The sequence below is a fragment of the Alligator mississippiensis genome, chromosome 12, assembly GCF_030867095.1.
Source record: "Alligator mississippiensis isolate rAllMis1 chromosome 12, rAllMis1, whole genome shotgun sequence".
NCBI classification, from domain to species: Eukaryota; Metazoa; Chordata; order Crocodylia; family Alligatoridae; genus Alligator; species Alligator mississippiensis.
The window spans coordinates 37,548,414-37,573,680 of NC_081835.1; the positions used below are offsets into that span (position 1 = coordinate 37,548,414).

Sequence of the window (25,267 nt, forward strand, 5' to 3'; positions counted from 1 at the left end):
ACTTTTACTCACTGTAAAAGCAGCCATGCCACTTCCAGAACTCCCGCAGCCACTTCCGGAAGCGATGCACATGCTTTTGCTGGCAGCCCCACTTCCCGGCTGGTGCTCACAGGGGGGGCACTGGTGCTCCTGCCTGCCCGCTGGCTAAACAGGGAGCACGGCCTGACAGGGGGTGCACATGCACCCCATGTACCCCCTATGTGTCACCACTGCAGCCTGAAACTTCTTCCAGGATCATTACCCAGTTCTGCTTAAATGGAAAGTGGTCTGCCTTTTTTGGCTGTTATGTAGATGCATAGGAGACTATGTCCACCTTGTGCAGCAGCACACGTTGGCATAGACATTCCTGAGTGGATCCTAGCTGCCTGTTTACACTTGCATGCTCTAAAATCAAAAGTACACTGTTGAGGCCATTGTCAGGTTGTCTTCAGTGGCTATTCTCAAACATGCTAGAGCCTGAGTTCTTGGGGGTGACTGCTGGGGGAAGCAGGGGTGCTTCTCCAGATCAAGTTCACCACAACTCTGGAAAAGGGGGTATAGATGGGCATCTTTTTGGGAATGGAAATTTAAGAGTGATGTTGTCACAGTGGTCCAGGAATTGTGTGAAAGGCAAGGATTGTTTTGAGTGATACTTTTGTGATACCTTTTATTGGACCAGCTATATACAGTTGGCATAAAGTTAAGACAAGCTTGCAAATGCAAAGTATTCATCTTGGGTGGCAGTTGTAGTCATGTTGGTCTAAGGACCATAGGCAGACAATGTTCTTTGGGTAAATCTGATATCTTTTATTAGACCAACTAAATAGTTGGAAAAATTATTCTTTGCAAGCTTTTGGATACAAACACCCTTCTTCAGGCAGAGGAAGCATCCCTCTGGGCTTTTTAATTTCATCCATGTAGTTAGTTACCTTGAGGGCATTTGGTGCATTGGATCAGAATTTTTGTTTTTTGGGAAAGGCAAGTGTAGGATGCATAGGTTCTGATGGGTTTGTTTTGAGAGGTGTTGATCAAGTTCTTTTCTTCTACTAATTGTCTGCTACCCCCAGGAATTTCACTCCTACCTAGAATTTCACAGGGTTACCCACTGTTCTTAAAAACAGCTGTGTTTGCTTTCCTCTTCAGACCAGAAGAATGCTTTCCATTCCTAAGCTTGTCTAACTTTACCCTAACTATCACCCAAAACAATTCCTGCCTCTTGCGTTATTGGAAATGTCCTTATTAGGAAATACTGCCGCTCTGCTGTAGACATATCCAGATTAACTGCCTGGAGGTCAAAACACCTTAAAAGTGCTGTCATAATAAGACTTAAATGTCTCCTTAGCAATCTTAGAAACTTGAATTTATTGGTTTGTCAATCCAGAGATATATATGCTGATTTGAAATAGTGTTACCGAATTAAAATAAAAGCATTAAAAACAGTTAAGACTTCATTTAAGAAAAAGGTACTCTGATGTTTCTTATCATTTTCACAAGTTACAGTAAAAATTCTTATTACTGAAAAAGTTTGAGGTCTGGGGGGAATTACTTTTGTGTTTTGCATCTCTTCTTGGTGCATTTTTATAGCACTGTAGTTAGTTTCACTGTTCCTCTCTCAAATAATAAATGTTTCCTTGTGTTGGTGTATCTTTTTGCAAAGCCACAGGAGACAGTTTAGTTATTTTTACTTTTTAAAGCAGATTTGGTTTTAAACCCACAAAACTTGAGCAGTGAGGCATGTATATCCTGACACAAGTGGGGGGGGGGGGTTGTTTGTTTTTTGTTTTTCTTTGTTTGTTTCGGGTTTTTTTGTGGAACAGCTTTCCAGTGATTTGGTGTCACACTAATAATATCTTGAACGGCTGGCAACTAACCATCACTAAATAAGCTTTGCAATTTTTTGGTTCCTATTTAATAGTTATTGCCTGCTTTGGGCTACAGAGAAGCTTGTTAATCCTACTTAAAGTTCTGTCTTATTTTATTGTATAGTATTTATTTTGCTTTGCCCCCTAATCTCTATCTCTCACACCAAAAGAGAATCAGAAAAGAGCCAAGACTGTTGAGATAACCTGTAAGCTTTTTATGTTCACATTTGTGAGATTCAAGAGGAAGGAGAACAAAATTGGACTTGTATGATTGCACACATTTTTATGATTATAACTTGACTCCAAATAAGGTGCTTTTTCTCCCTTTCATTTGTATGGGGCCTGCCTATGCACCCTATTATTGCAGGTTGTCTGTGGGGATGCGAGAATAGATCTATCAGATTTTTTAAAATTAGTTTTTATGATTTGTTTGTTTGGCAGATAACCTTTCAATTAATGTAATCTCTGTGTACCTGCTTTTAAGAGACCAGACAAGATAATCAATGAAAAATACTTGAATAGGCAAAACAATTATAAAATCAAATATGATATTAAAAATGGGTTCAATTTCAATTTATATCAGATCTTTTACTAGCTAATAAAATTTGAGATGGGAAAAGTTACTGTTTGGTGAACAGTAGGTGGGATAACAATGACCCTTGTCACCTGGCTTGTGTTCCCCTCTCAGGAAAATAGAGCTTAAGAGCCAGGTACTGCTGCATGTGGAATGCCTCCTCTTTCAGCTGAAGTGTCTCAGCACAATGGAAGTACAGTCAGGATCATATTAAAATATGGTTCAGGCTCAGATACATCTCTTCATGTAAAACTACATGAACCACTTGTTTTAACAGATTGAGTGTAATGGGTGTCTTAATGCATGCTTTTTCATTGGTGGTGGTGGGAGCCTGTGGACTAATATTAAAGACAGTTGGTTTTGTGGAGAAGTGCAATGGCTCAGAGATTAAGCTGGCTTCTGACCTACTTACAGTCCAGGACTTCAGCCTCACGTGATGTATCTGCTTGAGACAATGAGTATCAAAGACACGTTGTAGAAAAAAAATTGTCCCCTGTTTTGTGTAGCATGCCATTGATTAAGTAAAAACCTACAAAAGAACAAACACATGAAGGGGGAGAAGCTTGCTTAAGCTCTTTCTGCTTTTTGTTTGCAGAATGTGGGTGTGAATCGTTCAAGAGAAGAAGCCTTGATGACAGTACCTAATCATCTATAGCCCTTATTGCTTGTGACATCTCTTTACTGCTAGTGAAGCACCAAGGAAATACTGTAGCTCAGAAATGGAGTGGATAGGACACTGAAGTCAAGCAACCTTAAATGTGGACACTGCTCCGTTGTAAGGCTCTTTAGATGTGATTCAACTTTCTATAGGAAAACGCATAAATCTGGAGAAATCCTAATGCTGAATAATGAAATGTACAAGAAGACATTGTAAATATTTATGGGAAACACAGTGAAGTTGCTTTAAATTTTTTGTCTATAAATATGTGTAGTTTTTCCGTGTTTTTATTCTTTACTTGTGGATTATGCAAGGTACTTAATTGCTCTTATCAATTTACTGTAAAGTTTTAATGGGGCTTTTACTTTTTCTGGTTTTTTTTTAAGCGTTCCATGTGAATGACTGCCTACTAGTAGATATTTTTGTAGTGTGCGTGTAATAATTTTTAAACGTATGTAAAAATATTAATTGAATGCATCAAAGGCTGTATTTGAGACCCCACAACTGGAAATGGGAGGCATGCTAGAGAAGTTTGTGAAGTATCCTTTTTATTGTCTGTTTCCATGTTTGATTTTTAGCTCAAGTTGTTTGCAAGCTACTCTGCATATGTTTTGAAATAGAAATCCTTTCTCTGTTACTGGGAAAATGTAGCTCTTTATTAGTTTGATAGGCTGTGCTGTAACAGCATTTTTTTAAACATTTCCAAATGACCTGTGACACTTTGGATCATCAGTGGGGGGAGCATTACATAACTGATTGCAGTGGAATGTAAATATAATGTTCATCATAATATTTTAAATTATCCTAGAAAGCTATTATAAAGAGTAGGCTTAGAAGATATTCTTTCCAGCATCTGTACTGTGTAAGATAACATGCTTTATCTGAAAGAAAGCAAAGCTTGCAAATTCAGGGTGAAATAAATCTTTTGGGCCCACAAAAAAACTCTATGCACCACTTAACCTGCTAGCTGTGTAAACTGTGCATGATTGGGGGCCTTTTCTTTGGAGTGAATTACCCCAACAATATCAAATATCTTTTGTGAGACGATAAATAAAATAAATAACTAGAGAATAAGTGTTAAAAAATTAAACTCCCTGAGATTTGTGTAAGAATTAAATCTGCATTTGGAAAACTTACTTTTTCACATGGAAACTTGTACATTTGCATAGCTAAACCCTTTCTCCTTTTGTGAAATTTGACACTAAGAAGTGGAAGACTTTTTTCTGTGTATGTTGAAGCTACTTACTATCTTTCATTGTACCTAGCCTAATCTATATAGACAAGTATGATCTAAGTAATTATATATATAATATAGGTTAAGTCTAGTAAAAGCTGTACTACTTCCTGCAAATAAATATAGTGTGCATATATATTAATGGCAGATAGAAGGATAGAAGTTAGCTGGCAGCAAGGCAGGTGTCTCCTACTAGAAATAACAGAGAACTTTCCTTTGGTTATTGGAATACTTTTGATGTCTGCATCAATAAGTAACCAAGCTCCTTCCTTATTACTATTCATAGGTTTCATTTCTATATAGAGGGTTGGTATTTTGCAGGCAAGTTTGTTTTGTTTTTGTCTGTGCAGGGTGGGAGCTTCTAATGCAACGTGCTGCTCTTGTGCTTTGTCTTTAGCTAATTTCAATGACATGTTGAGTGCTCTGGAAGCAAGCCATATAACTAGATTTCATTAAAAAAAAAAAAGAATAGGGTGTTAAATTATCAAAAACTACTTGCCTGAAGCTTTTAGTGTCAAAACCCTTTTTGTCTGTATTTTGTTAAGCCAGTAATCTGCATTTAAAGTCTGTATTTAGGGATGATTAATAATGATTCTGAGATGAGCCCCAAAGCAGTACTAAGAACAGTTCATCTACTGAGACCTAGTAAAACTGGTCCTAGAGATACTTTTGTTGGAGGGGAAAGTTAAAATAGCAGTAGGGAAACCACCTCACAGTATATTTATTCAGCAGTTCAGGCTTTTGCTTCAGATGCCCCTTTTCTGCATTGGGCCCAGAGCCTAAACTAAAGATTACTTTTTTAGTAATGCTGAATTGAGGCAGTCCAGCCTGTATCCTTGGTTATTTAAGGCAGATTTCAGAATACTGTTGTTTTCTTGATGTGCTTTGGAAAGCAGAGTCTTACCATGAGAATTCAAACTACTATAGTTTTTGAACTTGGACCTGGTAGAAGAAATGTGGTTATATAAAGGAAAAGTTAACCTACATGATTACTGAGCCACAAAGCCACTCTTTTTCACTGGGAAATATAGCAGGTTCTCATCCTCAATATTTTTGCAGCCAGAAGGAGAGGGTGTTTTTACTTTAGTTTTTAATCTCTCTAAACTTTCAGAGGTGCTGTAAAATTCTTTAAAGCTAAACTTTTTATGTATAGTAGGTATTTTTATAGATTGTCTTTGAATATATTGTGATAAGAAGGGTTTACAGGATGGATAAGTAAGTTAAAAAAAGTATACAACTTTAAATTGTATGTTGATACTTGAAAATGAAAAGAATGTGAAACTGTCATTTTTACTTTAGCTAACAAATAACTTATTGACTGCATCTGGCCTTCCTAATTCAGAAGTGGTTGTCAAATGGCCGAAGAATGTAAAATACACCAGCCTTTCCCTCTAAATTCTGTAAAATTTACTTATTGCTGTCTGATAATTATAAAAATATCCTCATCTTTTTTGAGTGTTATACAATTGAATATCATCCATAAGCAAGAACTAATTACAACCTTGTATGTTTTGCTCTTTATGCCTTTTATTACATTTTAACTGTTATAATGCACTTGCTAGTTCCAGTGCAGTCCTTGGATGGAATTAAATTATTCTTTCTTATATGGTTGGCCTTCAGCTTAATCTCATGTTATCTTTGACCCAAATAATAAAAATCTGATATTAGAACCTCAATATATTTGTGTGTCTCTTCTTGTCTCCTTAGAAAAGTAATTTGATGTGAGAGTTGTATAATATCTCCATAGGTCAATACTTGGAATTTCTCAACTTTGGAAAGCTGTGTTACATGTTGTGAATACAGGAGACCCTTGCCATTCGCAGGGGATACGTTCTGGAGATCCCTGCGAATGGTGCAATCCATAAATACCAACTGGGTTCCCCATCAGACCCCCCACAGCCGCCCTCTGCTCCCCTGCCCCCCATGAGAAGCTGGAAGCGCAGGGCTCCCCTGCAGCACCTGGGGACTGACCGCAGCTGCCTCTGGGGGAGCAGATGCCGCCACCACTACCGCCTCCCTCCCTGTCCCTGGCACACGTCCTCCCCCTCCACCCGCCCGGCTCTGCTCTTCACTTCGCTCTCCCTGGCTCTGCCCTCCCGGGCCCCATGCAGTGCTCCGTGCCTGGCTTACACAGAGGCAAGAGCTCGATGCAGCACCAGAGGAAGCCACGGCGGTGCTTGCCCCAACCCACCCTGAGCATGCCTGTGCAGTTGGTGCGGTGCACCGCGAATATTCAAATCTGTGAATAGTGGATTTGGGAATAGCAAGGGTTTCCTGTAGTAGCCTGAAGAGAAGTGGGACTTATCTTTAACTCAAGATTATGTTCAACACATTTTCATAAACTGCAGCAGTATAATGAGGGGCAGGTGACCAGAGCACCAGCTCCAGGCACCCATTTATAGGGACACATGAATGGCAGGCCCTGCCACCGCTGCTACTGCCAGCCTGGACCCTCCTGCCACTGCTACTCAGGTCACAGACCCTGGTCATTATGCTTCTGATAACCTGCTACAGAGACATGAGGTAAAGTGATTATGCTTCTCATGGAGTGGAGTTTGTGAAAAAAGCCGAGATTTGCTAAAGTTATCCAAAAAATCAGTTGGCTCTTTTGTGACTGGAATGAGAATAGGGTGAATTTAAAATAAAAAGGCCAGTCCAGCCCCATATGAAATTAATATGAGAGGATAAGTCCTCATGAATTTGGGTGCAAATTAACTGTTGATGGTAACAAATAATTTTTAGGACTTGCAATACTAGTACAGCATAATTTTGATTTCTTTTTCTTTAAGCAGGATGAATTATCTCACCTACTTGATACTTTTCTCCAGTTCTGGCTATTGCTGTTTGTTTGAGAAGCTACAAAGTCAGATTACATATTAGTTTGCTGGTATGGATTTCTGCGTATATTTTATAGTGTGTGCGTGTATGTCTGCATGTATATGTGCACGAACACGCGCACACACAAACACACACACGAACTAGATTGCATCAGATGTAATGGTGTAATATGCTTTTTCTAGTTTTGTATTATAAGGGCAGTGTATAAAGATGACCAGTAATTAGTCTAGGCCAGGGGTCAGCAACCTACTGCCCGTGGGCTGCATCTGGCCCATGGAGACATTTTATCTGGCTCACTGAGGCCAGGAAAAGTGGTGACAGCATACTAGGAGAGGAGCAATTAGCATGGTGGCTTTGACTATGGCAGTTGTGGTGCTATGGGTTGGGTCAGAATTACTTTGTATGAGTAGCAGGCCAGGTTGGAAGCAGCTTATACGCAGAGTTAAGCTCTGTTAAAGCAGCGTCCTGGTTCCAAAATGTTGCCAAACCCTGGTAGACCAGGAATTCCAAAATAGTCCATGTTGCAGTTTACTGTCCTGTGGTCACCTTCTCTGCCATCCATCTCACTCTTTTATAAATACTGATAACTTTTACCCTCGTTGACAGCTTTGCTTCAAGAGCTATTTCCATTCCTTTTCACTTTGAATTTAGTAGTACTCCTTAAAAGAGGCAGCTTCATATTTTTCAGCTACCTAAAACAGGCACTGAAGTAGAGCCCACAGACACTTCTTGCAAGTAGCTTGGAAGTAAGGAATATCAGCCTTTATGGCCAGTGAGCCATCTTCCCACAAAGTACCTTAAGCGTTGCTACCTACTTACTGTTCACACGGTGGCCCTTGCACTGATTGCTGAAGAGAAGGCAAATAGCAGAGTTCTATTGCTGGCTAGAGATGAAGGTAAGCTAATTTAAGCAGCATAGATGTTTTGAAACAAATATTTAAGTCAGAACTACTACTGCTTCTGATACAGGTGAAGATTACAGTTGGTCTCTTAAATGGCTTGAGGCAGGCACTCCCAGCAGGTCAGTACAAAATCTTTCCAACTGAGAAGAGAAGTACTTAGCAGGGCTGTGCGAAATTTCAATGGGTGTTTCCTTTTGTGGAAGAAACAGGCTTCACTCTATTGTTTGGTCATGAAGTTGTCAGAGACCTTTATTATACAAGCAGCTGCTGGGGAGAGCACCGGACAGACAGAGCTTCCTCTTATCAGTCTCGCATGCCCCCCCCATAGACAATTGAAGCAAGCCTTTTATATGTTTTAATTCAGGTCACATGACACAAGATATAACAAGTCAAAGAAAAACTGGTTTGAACCAGAAAGCTGTAAGAGGGCATAGACTGTGGTTTTACCTATTGACTTCATAGGTCTACTCAGCTCAACAAGGGAAAAAGGTGGGAGAAAGCGGATTGCAAACTAGGTGGGGAAAAAGCAATCATTAGCAAATAGTGCACTAACTCAAGAAGTCAGCAGAAATTAAGGCCTGGGGTTTTCTTCTTCCACAGTTTCAGCTCATTTTGAGCTCGAAACAGCAAAATTGAAACGAAAGGCTTTGAAACAGCCTCAAAACAAAACAAGGGCACTAGAAAGGTTTCGAGTTTTGAAGCTGGGCTTGCTCGCTGCTAAAGAGAAACTAAGAGGGAGGGGGAAGAGAGGGGAAGAACTGCTTTGATATTGATGTGTAGCTGGTGAGGGATCCTTCCCTGGGATTCACAGATCCAACTACGAATCCTCCACCCCCATTTCACTTTCTCTTCTGAGCCTTCCAGTGCCTGAGGTCCCTTTCAATCCCAGTGCTCTGGGGGAGGATGGAAAAACAGCATAAAAATCATTGTTTGAACTGAGCTTTCTCTGTGACTTGGGGTCAGTTTACTGAGCTGTTTTCCAGCAGCTCAGCAGCATCAGAGAAAGGCTATCACTTCCTATTTGCTAGACTGTTACTAGCAAGTGGGATCCCAGTACCTTTGGCTTTCCTAATACCCTTTATTATTATATTCATTCCTTTCAATTTATTCCTCGTCCAAAATCCTCTTTTTGTTTTTGTTAGTCTATTTTGATTCTTTTCTCCCCAGAAAATAAATCTGTTCTTTCTCTCAGTGTGCATTCCATTCACTGTGCAGGAAAGCACAGCATAGATTGCAATTTATAGGAGCACATGCATACATTTATATACATACATTTATATATTTTATTTATTACATAAATACATACATACAATTATCTACATACATTACATAAATACATATTCCATTACAGAAGAACACAGATTTTCCAGCATGCCATACACACTACGAAGCATGCTGGAAAGGCAGCTGGCCAGCCTTCAGGGAGGGGCAGAAGAGCGGGTAGAGGGAGAGCTGTAAGTCCTGCCCCTCCCAAACTGAGACACAGCCTCTTTCCTGTAACTAGGAGGCAGGAGCCTTTTGGTTCTATTGGCAGCAACAAAAGGGGAGCAGTGCCACTGCCGGTCTGCATCCCCTCCAAGAGCACCAGCCATAACCACCTCCCACCACCACCATGATAACAAGCAGCAGCACCAGCATGACAGTCTCTTCCACCCCCATTTCACTTCCCATGTTGAACCTTACAGTGCCAGAGGAAGAGCTGGATCTGTATCTGAGTGCCCTAGCAAGGGATATTATGGGGAAGAAGGGGGAATCATCTGAGTTTGTGCTCTACACCCCTCAAGTTTCCCCTAGAGCCAGGTCTCCTTCCCCAAAAGGCACTTCAGAGGAGGTTGAGGTAGAGGTTGTGGAGGCAAGTGGCTCAGCTGAGGGGGAAAAGGCAGCATCTGCACATGCACTCACACCCCAGAACCGAGTGCGTAGTGTGGTCTGGGATCATTTTGAGTTGGCAGATGATCCCATATAGACTATCTGCCTGTACTGCTGAGCCAAAACTGAGGAAAGGGAACAAAACACATGAGCACCACAGGGAAGCTGATGCAGGCACCACTCCTTTGCCCTTGCTCCTCTTTAGTCTGACACCAGTGGGAATGTGCCCAAAAAAAGAAGTTCCCCTCTCGCTCCAAAGCCCCCGTCCCCCACAAGCAGAGGCAGGCCACCTTGGAACGATGGGGGAAAGGTAGGCACACGGGGGAGGGGGGGTGCACATTCTCAAGGTGAGCAAGGTTACCCAGAACATTGGGGAGATGCTTGCTGTGACTGGCCAACCCTTCTTAGTTGAGCAGCCAGGGTTCAGGCAGCTCATGGCCCCAACATACCAAGTGCCTACACACACCACCTTCAGCAGAATGGTGGTGTCCTCCCTGTATGAAGGATACAAGGAGGAGCTGTGCAAGGCAGGTCTGCAGGTGGCCTTACACTTCACCTTGGACATCTGGAGCAGCCGGGGTGGAGATCATGCCTGCCTCTTCCTCACAGGGCACTGGTGTGACCAGTCAGGCTGTTGGTGGGCTCTCCTTCAAGCCAAGGTGATGGATGAGTCTCACAGCATCTGAGATCATGGGGGCCATGAACCACTTGGTGCAGGAGTGGCTTATTGGGCAGGGCGAGCTCACCTGTTCATGGTCCCTGACAATGGGGCCAACATGGTCAAGGCAGTCTGTGATGCCAACTTTGCTGGCATCTGCCGTGTGGGACACAAGTTGCATCTCATTGTCAGGGATGCCTTGGAGGGGTACAGGGCTGCCAGTGACACTGCCAGCACCACCAGCAAACTCATTTCCAAATGCTGGAAGGTGGTGGGCTACTTCCACCAGAGAAGTTCCTGGATCAATGTTCCTGGCTAGGACAAGCCGCTGTCACCAGATGTGCAGGTACTGGTGAAGCAGCTGAAGGAGGGCATCAGGAAGTGGCTTGATCCCTTGTGGTCCAGTATGGTCCATATGCTGACTACCATGTGTGACCCAAGAGTGAAGGGGAGCGTCAGCAAAACCCTGGATCAGTGGACAGAGGTGCTGGTGAACAGAGTCAGGGTGGCAGAAGGGCAGAGGTGGGGGGACATGGAAGAGGGGGAATCCACTGTCCCATGCTAGCATGCCATCCACCAGCCAGTCTCCTCCACCACAGGTGCTGCCAATGTGGGCCAAGGGCATGGCTTTCATGGTGGGGTCCAGTGGCACCAGACCCCACCATCAGGCAGGTAGCGCTCAGGCCTTGGTGGCTACCTATCTTGCCAAGGACGTGAAGCTGGTGCTGAAAAGTGGTTTGTAAATGCCCCTTGAGGGTCAAGCCTGAGAGATTGGAGACAGGTAGCTGGGTGTTCTTGTCTTTGATAGATTTTTGGTGTGCGCTCATTCTGGGTGTGCAGTTGTTGCTTGGTGTCTCCTACATAATTTCATTACATTAATTTCATTACATTTGATGGAATACCCTGATGGAGATATGTATTGTGAAGATATCTCCATACTGGAGATATTGTTGGCAGGTTTTGCATGTCTTGTCATGGCATGGCCTGGATCCATTTGGTGTGTTTTCGGCAGTAGGGAGTTGGTTTCTGGTGATGAGGTTAGTGAGGTTCAGTGCTTGTTTGAATTTACAAACCACTTTTCACAGACGAGCCTATGAACTGCACTTCATCAACCTCCTAGGTCCAGAAACTCATGGACTCAATATAGACATTGGAATTCTGACACACTACAACTTGCCGGACTTCTGACTCCCCAGGTACCTCTCCACTTTTACCTGCTACATTTCCCTTCCCCCCCAACCACAGCCTGTCCCTCACCCCCTGACGCCTCCGTTTCCATTTTTACTGTCTGGCTTTCTTGCCTGCATTGTATGCCAGCATCTGGCTTCTTTACTAATGCTTCCATCCAGGAACAGCACACACACCAACTGCAGGTAATTACTCAGCCTGATGAAGGGTTTTTCAACCTGAAAGCTTGCTAAGATATATTTCTCCAACTATTCAGTTGGTCTACTAAAAGATGATAGATTGACCCAAAGAACTTTGTCTGCCAGTGCCATGTCCTTAGACCAACATGGCTACAACCTAGACCCGTAGCACCTGTCCCTGGTCAGCTGACAAGAAAGATGCAGGACCCTAGGCAGAGCTAAGCCCCAGGGCTAGGGCAGGCAGGGAGAGTTTTCTGGCAGCTGCTGGAGAAGAAGCTCCTGCAGGAAAGGAAAGAAAGGCTCTGTGACAGTTTGGCTGCCTGAGATGTTAGTGCTACTGTGCTGTTTACTTACCTGTTGTTATTTAAAGTGGTGGACCGGCCTGAGGCTGTAGGCGAGGAGGAGAACTCATTGGGGCAGGGCACACTACCCTGTCGTGTAGAGGCCCCAGCACCAGTGAGGGCGTGCCTTAACAGACACACAAAGACACACATCACGAGTTTTGCTTGTCAGCATCTTGAGGTGCAGTTTCTCAGAAACCCCTGCGCCTATCTCCTTGAAACTTGACAGGCTTCGTGGCCTCAGCAGGGGCTACTATGCCTGCTGTTTTCACCCCCTTGTTCCTTCACACTTACGGGTGACATAAGTTTTGCTCTGAACAGTTTGAGGTGTAGTTTCCCAAAAAACCCTACACCTATCTCCTTGAAACTTGACAGGCTTTGTGGCCTCAACAGAAGCTACCATCTCTGCTGTTTTCATTTGAATCAGGAATGAAATGACAAAAGTTATTGGATTTTCATGATTCCTCATTATAGATTATAGGCGAAATGTCAAAATGCATCAAAACAACGATGAAACAGCAAAGCAGTTTCGACAAAACGAAACGGAACGGTGCTTTGAAACAGCAAAATGAAATACTGTCCCTTCGAAATGGCGAAATGGAAGTTGAAATGGAACAGTGCTGTTTTGCACAGCTCTAGTACTTAGCCATGTTAGTTTGCAGTCAGGCAGAATGTAGGGTGGTGTGGTACCTTTAGAGACAAACTGGTTCAGAGGCATAAGCTTTCATAGGCAACAGCATCTAACAAAGTGGTTTGTCACCTCTGAAAACTCATGTCTTTCTGAACCAATTAGTCTCTAATGTGTAACCCTGCCCTACCTTCTGCCTAACTGACAGTGATTGTGCAAGAACAGAAATATTTAGGGAACAGGATCATCTCACGCTGGGAGAGAGGTAGTTCAAATATCTATCTTCTGCCAAATATTCTGTCCAACCTTTTAATATAATATCCTATCTTACATGGCCTTTTTTGGTAGCTGGACATAATTTACCACCGTACCAGAAAAGATTTCTATATGGTATTCACAAACAATGACTTCCTAATTCTAAAATTCTTTACCTTTACCGCCTCCCCTTCCACCCTCTGCACCCAGCAACACCACCTGGACACTGAGGTAAAATGGCCAAAAGTAGGAGGTCTTCAAAGCATGGTATAATGCTCATATAACTTCAGTAATATGCAGAGAATATTGAGAACTGAATTAACTGTCAATTTGAATGGCATGCCCAAATGTAAAATAATTATTTAAAACAATGGATGCTACATTATAGGTATTACAGTGAACACCAAGTGTAATCTCTAACAGTACCTCTCACAGCCATCTTGTTCTTGCGTATGTGAGGCAGTGTGGGCTTTTGCCTTCCTGAAGCCTAGATGATGTAGAGTATATTTTAGCCGTTTAACAGTAGTGGCAGGCGCTATCTACTGGTTCACTGGAGGTTAGGTGGCAGTGGATTTCTTACCCATCTGTCTACCAGACAATTTTTTATGCTATAAACTTACACAGAGCACCAGTGCTGATGGTTCACAGCATCAGTCCACTTATTTAATCTATTTTCTCCCTAATGTCAGAGCATGATAATGTATGATATTATTCAAAAGGTTAGAGATGCAAAGTAGGGATAGGAAACTACTTGCTGACCCAGCAAGCAGAAGTGAGAATCCAACTAAGTTTTGTAGCAGTGTGGCTTAGGCCCTGATACATATTTTCTGTTCCATTTCATATACAGTAGTGATTAAATACTGGAAAGTTTAACCTAAGAAGTGGAAGTAGGCCTTTATATTGCTTCAGTTGTACTGTACACAGATGAAACTATGACCATTCTGTTTAACAATCAGTGACTTTACATGGGGCAGCAGTATGTCTGGCAGCTCAGCAGGAACATTCCATCTCTGAAAAGGCTAGGGAAGTGTCCATAGTGTTTCACAAAGTAGCTGAACCAAAGCTGCTTTGTGTAAGAGTCTGTGACAGTTTTGCTCATGCCAATTACTAACTGTACTGTATCTTATGTAATGGAACTTTTCTGTGGAAACTTGTAGTTCAGGCTGTAAAAATTTAATTCTAGGAAGTGTGCTGCTGCCCACTGCTTGGGCCAGATTGTCTGATGTTTTGTAAGCATAAATATTTAGAGTAACTTGAGAGGCATGCACATGGGGAAAAAAGATGTAATATATAACAAATTTGAACAAAGGTTTCCTTTAGCTTTCCTTTTTCAGCTAGATTGCAAATAGACAGCAAAAGCATTAATTTGGGAGCAGTTATTTCTTAGCATGAATGTAGACGGGATGGGGAAACTCCAGTTCTCTTGGATGGCAAGCTGAATGAGTTAGAATGTGTTTAACTGCTCCCATGTTTCAAAACTCGAAGAGTGAGGTTTAGTTTAAATACTAGCCAGAATTTTATTTATAGTAGAAGATATGAACAAATCCATTTTGGTAATTGGCATGAAGCTGTCTGACAACACATACTTTGGAGGTTTCAGTTAAAGAATTCCTGCTAATCCTTATACATTAACTCCTGTAAGATGTTACCCAATATTTTTGAGCTCAGGTTTATTCCTAAGGTAATGCTTCACAACATTTAGCAGTTTTCTGCCTAAATAAAGAGATTGTGTTACCCTGGTAGGGAAAGAGGAGAAATTTTTCACTTGGTATTCTTAAGACTTCCTTGAAATATCTTCTACCATCTCTTTAAATGTGGTAGCGCCTACTTGAACTTAAATTCAGTTTACCTTTTACAACAGTCAATTAAGTCATTCTAGAGAAAAAAGAGCATTTAAAGAATAAAAAGTTTACTATAATTTTAAATTATTTTTATTGAAGACAAGAGAACAAAGGGCTCAATCATTTCTAAAGACCTCTTCTGTTCCTCAGTGTCTTGTCTCTTGAGCAAAATATACAGTATATATATATATAGATGGCTACTGAATAGATAACTACATTCAAGTAACCAATTTACATTTTCTTAATTAGAGAAAATAATGGTCACACAATTCACCAATACCTTTAACCCAACCATGCAAAACAGCACTACCAGTTAATCAGCAGCAAGAAATAATTTAGACACGCAACTACATAATACTCTGAAGAAAAGGTATAGACATTATGGGATACCATTTAACTTGAAATCTCCTGTTGACAGTATTTAATCCAGAGGCAGGTCCACTTGGTGTTCAGAAACTACTTCTCCAAGATTTGATCAAATTTAGGATTAATGAAAGAGAATCCAGCAAATGCAGATTGATCCATGGACTCTATTAAGTTTTTGTCACTGTAAGATAATCGTGGCTTCTCACTCAGAAACTCTCGGTCAAAGTTGTTGTAGTCACTTGCTGATTTCTGTGTCCAGCAAAGAGGGGGAGAACAATTTGAGAAAGTGGTTTCAAACTTATTTTTCCTATTCCCTGTAACTTCATTCTCTATCTTAACATCTAATTCTTTCACTGATTAAGAAAGACTAAGGTAAGAACTTAGCACATATTGATTGGTAGCTGAATTCCAGTCTATGTAACAGACTTTCCCATAGATAGTCTAAAAAAAGTTAATTTCACTTGAAATGTGTGTTTTTGTTTGATTAATTTTTAAGATTCTTTAGTGACAATGGTGGTAAACTTAAATGGTTCATTTGGCTATACTGGCTATGGATAGCTGTCCTTAGAATCTCAGGAACCATTAAAAAAAATATTTAATCCTGCTGGGGAAAGAATTTTGATGCATCATGCCTGTGTTTGGTTACTACAAATTCCTATTATGCAAGTTTCACCAGACTTTATCTTGTATCAGATCTCTTCTGTTTTTACACAAGACTTTGTTTTTACAGGGGCTTTAAAACCTCCTGCATATGCTATAGGAATTGTTGCAGATGCCTCACTGCTATTCCTGTGCTTGATCAGAATTAATCTGACTTTCTTCCAAACCAAATAATTAAACTTTAGGTTGGTCCTTTACAGACTTAATTAAAACATTCTCTTTTTGGACCATGCTGCCCCTGTAAACAATATTATTTCTATAGGCACATGTTACTTCTGAGAGTGTGGAGGGGGTGCAGGGGGAAGGCCACATTGGAATTTTAACATTGTTAAAATTAAATAGAAAGCAGGCATATAAGCTCAGCATGAAAGATATACTTTTTTTTACACTCTGTAGCTTTTAGAAAGTGTCCAAAAACTTGCTGCTCTGTTATGGGAAAATACAGTATTCTGGATTGACATGTACATTCTGGATTCTGCAGGAGAATCCTACTACATGGATAAATATCTTACTGCTACTGCAGTTGAAGGAGTGCTAAGGGATTTTTTTCCTTTAAATTTGCAGTTAGTCTTTTTTGGGTTTGTTTGTTTTCAATGCAAATGATAAGTAGGTGCACTTTACACCAGGGGTGGACAAAATGGTGGATCCAGCCAGTGACTGGACTCCATTTTCCAGCAGCCCCTACCCACATCATTGTGGATGGTTTCCATGGATACCCCAGGAGGGGTGGGGCCGTGACAGTGTGGGGCTAGGGTTTCCATGGAGACTGGCCCAAGCAGCGCTGGCAGACTGTGTGGGGTGTATGGGCATCAGACTGTAGCTCTGCCCCGACTCAAGCCTGCACTGTCACCACCACAAGATCCTGACCCGTTTCCATCCCCAGAGCAGTTCCCCACCCAGCCGTGTACCCTGCCAGTGCAGTTTGGGCAAGTCTCCATGGAAAACCTGGTTCTGTGCTGTCATAGCCCTGGCGTTCCTGGGGTCTCCATGGAAACAGCAGCAATACAGGCAGGGGCTGCTGGGAAACTGAATCTGCCAAGGGCTGAATCTGGCCCATGGGCTGGACTTTGCCTGCCCTGCTTTACACTTATCAACTGTAAGCTCTACAAAATGCTTAACTTCATCTCAAATCAAAGTTGTGATTGTACAAGTGTTAATTAGGGGTGCACCAATAGAGAGTTTGGGGGCAAATACATATCAGCTGATACCGATCCAATTTCTGATACAGCTGCCTCCAGCTGGTAAGTTCGGTGTGGTGGAAGGGGAGAGGGAAGGGGCATGTAGGGGGGCAGATCAAGGCCCCCCGTGGTGAGGGAGGGGGTAGAGGTAGGCGCTGCCCAGGCGGGGTGGGGGTGGGGAGGAGCTATGGCTTGTTGGGGAGGAGGCAGCTCTCAGCACTGCTTGCACCCCAGGAGGGTGGGGGGGGGGGCGTGTGCCCCTCGGATCTGCGTGGGGTGTGGTGAGGCAGGCTGCTGCTGGGGCTAGGTAGGGGTTGGGCTTGGAGCAGGCACCGGTGGCGCTGGGAGAATGCTGCATCCACCCCAATTTTTGCCACTGCTGTACTCCCAGTGCCGGTGCTACCAGTCACCTGGCGCAGCCCTGGCTCAACACCCCGCCTCCACCCATGTGCCAGGAAGAGCTGCGGCTGTGCCAGGCGACTGGTGGCGGTGGTGCTGGGAGCGGAGGCAAAATTTGGAGTGGATGCAGCATCCTTCTCATGCTGCTGGTGCCCACTCTGAGCCCAGACCTCACCGAGAAGAGCCCCATACAGGCCTGGCTCCAGCCTGCCCTGCTGCACGCAGATTCAGGGGCCACACACCCCCTGTGCCCTCCTGGGGTGCAAGCAGTGGTGGAAGCTGTCTTCCCCCCACGAGCCAAGGCTCTAGCCCTCCCTACCCGCTCCCTCACTGCAGGGGGTCATTGATCTGCCCACCCCACCCAAGCCCCTTCCCTCCCTCCTCCCCTTCCACCATACCAGACTTATCAGCTGGAGGCAGCTCTGCACACTGCTGGCTCTGCTCCTCGCTGCCTGAGGGCTGCACTTCAGCTGCACATAGCATGGGCATTTATTGGCCAAATTATTGGGCCAATATCTGATACAGCCAGTTTTCTTTGTGCCGGTACTGATCCAATATCAGACTGATGTATCGGTGCACCTCTAGTATTAATCCCTTTGTTTTCTATGATAACTTATATGTTATTCTTGATAAAAGTTAAAGTGTGGTCTGTTTACTGCAAATTTACAAGTCAAACTATCACCCAATGAAACCTGAAGTTACAGGCAGAAGAATCTAGTTTCCCAAATTCCACTTAACTACAGAAATGTTTCTACTCCCATTCTCCTGGGAACTCATTTTCACATTGCTTTTCCTTTAGGCTTTTAGTTAAGTTTTGTTGAAAAAACAATCTATTAATTTGTTTTAAAAACCTAGTCACCGGTCTGGAACTGGGAAGCTGAATGGCACATCTGGTTCATTGTTATTATAAACCATACATAAATTGTACTGTTCTTTCCAAGCTAATAGCTGCAAAACCATACTTCAGAGAGAAACAGAGGTTGAATGATACATACCACTTTTGGTTTGAAAGGGGGCTCTACCTCTCTCTTCTCTAGTGCTGTCCAGTTGATTGTTTTGAAGAAAGAGTGGTCTCTGATGTGCCCAGTAACTCCTAATCTCCTTGTTGGATCCCTTTCAAAGAGCTATATAATAAGATGTGAATTAGATCAGCTTTTTAGCCTCCTATGGTGCGTCTTGACAAGTGTGGACATTTGTTTTCCCAGGGACAAGTAGCAGCAGCACGCCTTGTGCTGCTGCTGCTTGTCCCGGGGGAACACCCATGCCATGCATGCTTTTGCATGCAGCAGGTTATCCTGGGTGGAGTAGGGGAGGCTGGGGCCAGTAACTGTGCTGGTCCCAGCAGCATTACCTGGGTTCTGGGGGTCTTCCGGGGCTGCAGCCACAGCAGGAAGCCTGGCCGGCACCCAGAGTGTGGCTCTGGCAAGCCAGTCTCCAGTTTTGGGTAGCATGTGTTGCCGCCACGTGTGCCACCATGCTTTTTTCTGGTGTGGGTTTTTTGACCCTGGAATCTCCCATGGTCAAACCCTCCCCCCTTCCCCTGCAAGGTAGCAGCATGAGGAATGCCTGCATGTGTAGTATGTGGTGCTGCAGACAGGTCTGCGATACCACACACATACTGCACTTCTGCACTCATCTGGATGTGGCCCTGTTTGCTCAGGAGGAAATAAGAGACATTGTGAAATTGTCCCCAAAAATCTTACAGTAGCCAAGTCCATCAATCACTGGGCGCATCTACATGAGATGTTTACTGTGCAGTTGACTAATTAGGCATGCAGTAAACACACTGGTGTCTAAGCATGTGCCCCTTTAGGCTGGAGTAAACTAATTTACTCCACAGCAGTGCACATGTAGACGCTGGAGGGGCTGGCTGGGACATGAGAGTGCTTCAGTGTGGGGGCTGCCTGATGGCTAGCTCCACATTAAGACACCATAGCCCAGCAAGTCCCTCTGCCACATGTTGAGCTCAAGGGTGCAACTGTAGGCTGGCAGCCTGATCCACTGGGCCACCTGCCAGTCAGGGATGCTCAACCGGGTTCAGTGTGCTGTGCATGAATAAAATGTGGAGCTTATTGCTCCAGAGTTTATTACTCCTGGGAACACATCCAAATGGCGCACCTGGGAACAATAAACTCTGCAGTTTATTCATGTGCTGTAATTGCACGTGTAGCTCACTGACAGTAAAACCACTTCTACTAAAGTGTGTGCTGTTTCTGATTCAGTTTCTCTTTATAAAAATCTTCCTCATAACTAAATCTCTAAAAATCTCAAACTTAAGATTGTTATGATGAACGCAACATATTTTATTACAGTTGTAATCTAGTAACCTTTACTAAAGATGGTGCCTGGTTGCCCTCCCCTAATACAAAAACTGAAGTCATGGTCTCACTGTGCAATGAAACAATTACCTTTTCTAGGATGTCCTTTGATTCCTTGGTAATCCAACGTGGATAATGAGGTGTATCCACTCGGATTGACTCAAACAACTCATCCTCATCATCACCATGGAACGGAGACTGTCCAATTAGCATCTCATACAGCAAGACTCCAAATGACCACCAATCCACAGAAAATGTGTACTTTAGGCCTTGTAGAATCTAGAGCCACAAAAGCATGTGTACAGGGGGAGGGAGCGGACAAAAGCAGTTGCTCATTATAAAACAGTGCTACCTAAAGAGTTAGTAGTAATGTCTAGTGTTTCAAAGACTTTGTTGTAGTTACTTAAAACCTGCCCCTTTTAAGCTTTGTGTTGACTTGAACACTAAATAGTATATACCTAGTTTTCTATTAAGCCATTCACATCAAAAACACTTTCTTCATGTATATTGTAGATCTATATTTATTTATTCATTTATTTATGTGTCTCCCCCTTTGCAACAAAGGCTTGGGTGGCTTACAATAAGAGGACTAAACAACTTATTAATTAGAATGACAAGAGAACAAAGCAATTTACAAGGGAACTAGGCTATCAACATAAAACAGAGATCCCCTAAACAATATCTCACCCTAGCTTTGTTTGCCAAATGCCTGCCAAAATAGGAAGGTCTTACAGTGCTTCTGAAAAATGTCCAGGCTCAAACCTGTCAGCTACAACCAAAAAAGGATTTTTAAAAGTGAGGTTTTTCACAAGAAAGAGATCCCTGAAAACAAACTTTTGACATAATTGATCTGTTTTATTTAAGTGGCTAACAATTTAAAATGTATTTGTACTATTACCAGCTATTTATGAAATTTGTGTAGCTAAGTTTCCCTTACCCAGATTTGACAATATCATTTTAACATGGATTTTTCAGTAAAAAAATGTCTTCTCCACACCCTTAATTTGAGGTGAATTGCTCTAGAATGCTTTCACAAAATTTGTAGTACCTATAATTTACTAACAAGCCTCCTGTTATAGAGACAATTAGAATCTTCAACTTATTTTGAACTGTATTGCAAACTTTTAAAACAAGATATTTAAAAAACACCTATATGTCTTTACAATATCAGCCTTATTGCAATTCAGTTGGATTTGTATTCCTAAGTAACTTATTTGTTTGAAAAATAATACTATTTCTTATAATAATTTTATGATTCTAAGCTTAGTAGGCTTTTAAATTTTAACTATTTCAAATCAAGAGCAGGGTCATACTGACACCCATGCATTTATCTTGGAATCACTTGGTGTATGTTGAATAATAGGCGGATGGGAAAACTACCATTCTAAAAATTCATTAGTTAAATCAATATTTGAAAAATATTTAAAAAAAATAGATGGTATTGAGATATGTAACTACCTATAGAAGTTATTGAGCTCACAGTATTTTTAGTTTGGCACCTGGCTTAAAAATATTTTAGTTTGAATCTTCTAATTTCATACAAATGTGCTTCATACAAATGTATTCACTTTAGAATGCTATTTTGTCTTTAAAGACAAAGTGACAAATTATTGTTCAGTGGATGATGATTTTTTCCTGCATGACAAATCATGGGAGGTAATTATTCCCCTCTACACTGCACTGGTGAGTCCATATCTGGAGTGTTGTGTCCAGTTTTGGGGGACCCCACTGCAGAAAGTAGGTGGACAAGCTGGAGAGAGTCCAGCAGAGAGCAATGAAAATAGTGAGGGGGCTGGGGAACATGACTTATGAAGAGAGGATGAGGGAACTGGGTTTATTTAGTTTGGAGAAGAGAAGACTGAGAGGGGATTTGACAGCAGCCTTTAACTACCTGAAGTGTGGTTCCAAGTATGGCAGAAGACCAGTTTGGCTTAGCAGGGAACTCTTCAGTAAACTAAATCACAAAAAGGAAGTGTATAAGAAGTGGAAACTTGGACAAATAACTAGGGAAGAATATAAGGGTATTGCTCAAGCACGCAGGGATGAAGTCAGAAAAGCCAAAGCACAACTGGAGTTGCAGCAAGCAAATGATGGGAAGGGTAACAAGAAGGGTTTCTACAAGTATGTTAGTAATAAGAGGAGGGTCAGGGAAAGTGTGGGTCCCTAACTGAATGGGGAAGCAACTTTGTAACAGAGGATGCAGAAGAGGCTGAAGTACTCAATGCCTTTTTTGTGTCAGTCTTCACAGGCAAGGTCATCTCCCAGACTACTGCACGGGGCAGCACAGTTTGGGGCAGAGGTGAGCAGCCGTCAGTGATGAAAGAACAGGTTAGAGACTACTTAGAAAAGATGGATGTGTACAAGTCCATGGGGCTGGATGGGATGCACCTGAGAGGGCCAAGGGAGTTGGCTATGTGATTGCAAAGCCACTGGCCATCATCTTTGAAAACTCATGGTGATCAGGAGAGGTACCAGATAACTGGAAAAGGGCAAACATAGTGACCATATTTAAGAAAGGGAAGAAGGATGGATGATCCAGGGAGCTACAGACCAGTCAGCCTCAGCTCAGTCCCTGGAAAAATCATGGAACAGATCTTCAATGAATCCATTTCTAAACAACTGAAGGAGAAAAAGGTGATTAGGAACAGTCAGCATGGATTCACCAGGGGCAAATTATGCCTGACCAACCTGATCGCCTTCTATGATGTGGCTCTGTGGATGTGGAGACTGGTGGATGTGGTGTACCTTGATTTTAGCAAGACTTTTGATATGGTCTCCCACAAGATTCTCCCAAGCAGGATAAGGAAGTATGGGCTCGATGAATGGACCATAAGGTGGATAGAAAACTGGCTGGAGCACTGGGCTCAGAGAGAAGTAATCAATGGATCAAGTTTAGTTAGCAGCTGGTATCAAGTGGAGTGCCCCAGGGGTCAGTCCTGGGGCCAGTTTTGTTCAATGTTTTATCAACAACCTGGAAGTTCACCCTCAGCAAGTTTTCAGATGACAACAAGCTGGGAGCAGTACACAATATGCTGGAGGGTAGGGCTGGGTTTCAGAGAGACGTAATCGGAGGATTGGGTCAAAAGAAATCTCATGAGGTTCAACAAGGACAAGTACAAAGTCCTGCACTTAGGACAGAACAATCCCATGCACCAGTACAGGCTTGGGACCAACTGGCTGGGCAGCAGCTCTGCAGAAAAGGACCAGGGGGTTACAGTGGAATAAGCTGAATATTCCCCTCTATTCAGCACTGGTGAGGCCACATCTGGAGTACTGTGTTCAGTTTTGGGCCCCCACTACAGAAAGGATATAGGCAAATTGGAGAGAGTCCAGCTGAGGGCAACCACAATGTTGAGGGGGCTAGTGGACATGACTTATGAGGAAAGACTGAGGGAACTGGTCTTATTCAGTCTAGAGAAGAGGAGACTGAGAGGGGACTTAATAGCAGCCTTCCACTATCTGAAGCAGGGTGTTTGAAAGAGGATGGAGCTAGACTGTTCTTAGTGGTGGCAGATGACAGAACAAGGAGCAATGATCTCAAGTTGCAGCAAGGGAAATTTAGGTTAAATATCAGGAAGTCTTTTCTCACTAGGAGGGTAGTAAAACACTGGAACAGGTTACCCAGAGAGGTGTTGGAAGCTCCATCGCTGGTGGTTTTCAAAACCCAGCTAGACAGCTTTGACAGGGATGATCTAGTTGGGGATGGTCCTGCTTTTAGCAGGGGGTAGGACTAGACGACATCCTGAGGTCCCTTCCAACCCTAATTTTCTATGATTCTATGATCAAATGCTCTCTCTTGGAAGAGCTGGACTGTACTGTACCTACCTCAGGAGCAATGTAGTCTGGGGTACCACAAAAAGTGCTGGCCTTATTCTCTCCAAAGACATTCTCTTTGCACATCCCAAAGTCAGCTATTTTGATATGGCCTTCTTTGTCAAGCATCACATTGTCCAGTTTCAGGTCTCTATACAAGAGGGAGCAATACTTCAGGGTAATGTTTGAGTTAATGCTTCAGATGGCATAAATCTACACCATACGAGTAGTAAGCTATATTAAATAGCCCTGCCGTGTCCTCATATTTGAACACTTTAGTTTTAGTTATAGCTGAAAATTCAATTTTTTAAGAAAACCAGACTAAGATTATAGGACTGCAGCATTATTATCATTTTACTCTAAAATCTTAAATATTTGCTCTGACATCTGTCATAAGACTATCACATGAATGTCTGGAAAGAAATTCACATTTGTTACATTTCTTGATTAGAAAGCCAGGAAATGACATGCTTTGTTTTTGGTAGTTTGTTTGCCACCAATAAAATAAAGATTTCAGCATTTCAGTCCAAAGCCGGCCAACTGGTAGAGTCACCTGTGACTTGTCAAATCCAGCAGGAAAGAGTTTGTTAGATACTTTAGTGTAACTGCAGCAAATTGATGTTAAATATGTTCATACTGCCTTCAAAATAGTGCTTCTAAGTTTTATATTCTAAACTAAGTCTTAATTGTGAATGCTTCTGGATGCAGCATCTCCAAGCCTGAAGGAAACCAAATTGCTCCCTGTCAGCCTAGGCAGCAGGGAGCCACAGGGGGGTGGGGAGAGTTGTCCTGTCTCGGTAGGATGCTGCCTACCAGCCACATGGAGAACTATCCCAAACTCCATGTGGCTAGGACACAACTGCCTGGAAGCTGTGGCTCCCCTCCCCACCACTTCCACTGTGGGCCAGCCAGATCTCCCTCCAGCTGGAATGGAGCTGCCCACTGAGCCAGGACAGTCCCCCCCTGCCCTCCAGAGCTCAGGGATAAGCCCCTGTGTCCCTTGCCAGCCCAGAACCGGCACCCGGGGGAGCCTGGATCTCCCCGACTGCTGCAGAGGAGCAGAGCAGGGAAAGAGCAGCTCTGGACTGGGCTGCTCCTGTTGGCCTCCATTTGCTCCTGATGGGGGTGCACATATAGATGTGCTCTGGGGAGTGCCTTAATAAGCCTGAATTTTCTGTGCAGAAAATTCAGGTGCATTAATTGCACATGTAGATGCTCCCAGTCTTTCTTAACAATAAAGTTCTGATTAAAGCAGATATATTTCATGATGAAAGAGAAATGTTCTCTCCTTGGTAGCTAAGCACTAAGTTCCCAAAAGTAGCTGTTAAAACTGCAAGATTATGTCAGGACCATGAAACAAATATCAGAGTCCTTGACTGCTGCAGCAGCAGCATGTAGTCTGACTGGCTGCACCATTAATCTCCTCTCTGTCCTTTAAGATTTCCCCTTACCTATTTCATAAGACCATATTTTTGGATACCAAGGGAAAGTTCCTTATTCTTGTTTATATTATTACAGTAGTTTACC

General features: G+C 42.8%; 2 protein-coding genes across 11 annotated transcripts in view; one reads left to right on the forward strand and one right to left on the reverse strand.

Moving 5' to 3' along the window:
- The window catches only part of PFKFB4 (6-phosphofructo-2-kinase/fructose-2,6-biphosphatase 4), a 99,230-nt gene extending 93,247 nt beyond the window's left edge, over positions 1 to 5,983 (forward strand). For all 9 annotated transcript variants that reach the window (XR_009456112.1, XR_009456114.1, XR_009456115.1 and 6 more), the window contains one exon: positions 3,011 to 5,983. Coding sequence is in view for 2 of the 9 variants with exons in the window: in XM_019477254.2 (XP_019332799.1) it covers positions 3,011 to 3,070 (60 nt within the window). In the remaining 7 variants the exon portion in view is untranslated. The remainder of the gene's footprint in view (positions 1 to 3,010) is intronic.
- Positions 5,984 to 15,073: 9,090 nt separating this feature from the next.
- Positions 15,074 to 25,267, reverse strand: part of PRKCD (protein kinase C delta) — a 65,564-nt gene continuing 55,370 nt past the window's right edge. For both annotated transcript variants that reach the window (XM_059716059.1, XM_059716058.1), the window contains exons 14-17: positions 23,753 to 23,891; positions 20,018 to 20,206; positions 18,605 to 18,733; positions 15,074 to 15,621 (exon numbers count right to left, since the gene is read on the reverse strand). In XM_059716059.1, the coding sequence (XP_059572042.1) occupies positions 15,463 to 15,621; positions 18,605 to 18,733; positions 20,018 to 20,206; positions 23,753 to 23,891 (616 nt within the window). In that variant the 3' untranslated portion in view covers positions 15,074 to 15,462. The remainder of the gene's footprint in view (positions 15,622 to 18,604; positions 18,734 to 20,017; positions 20,207 to 23,752; positions 23,892 to 25,267) is intronic.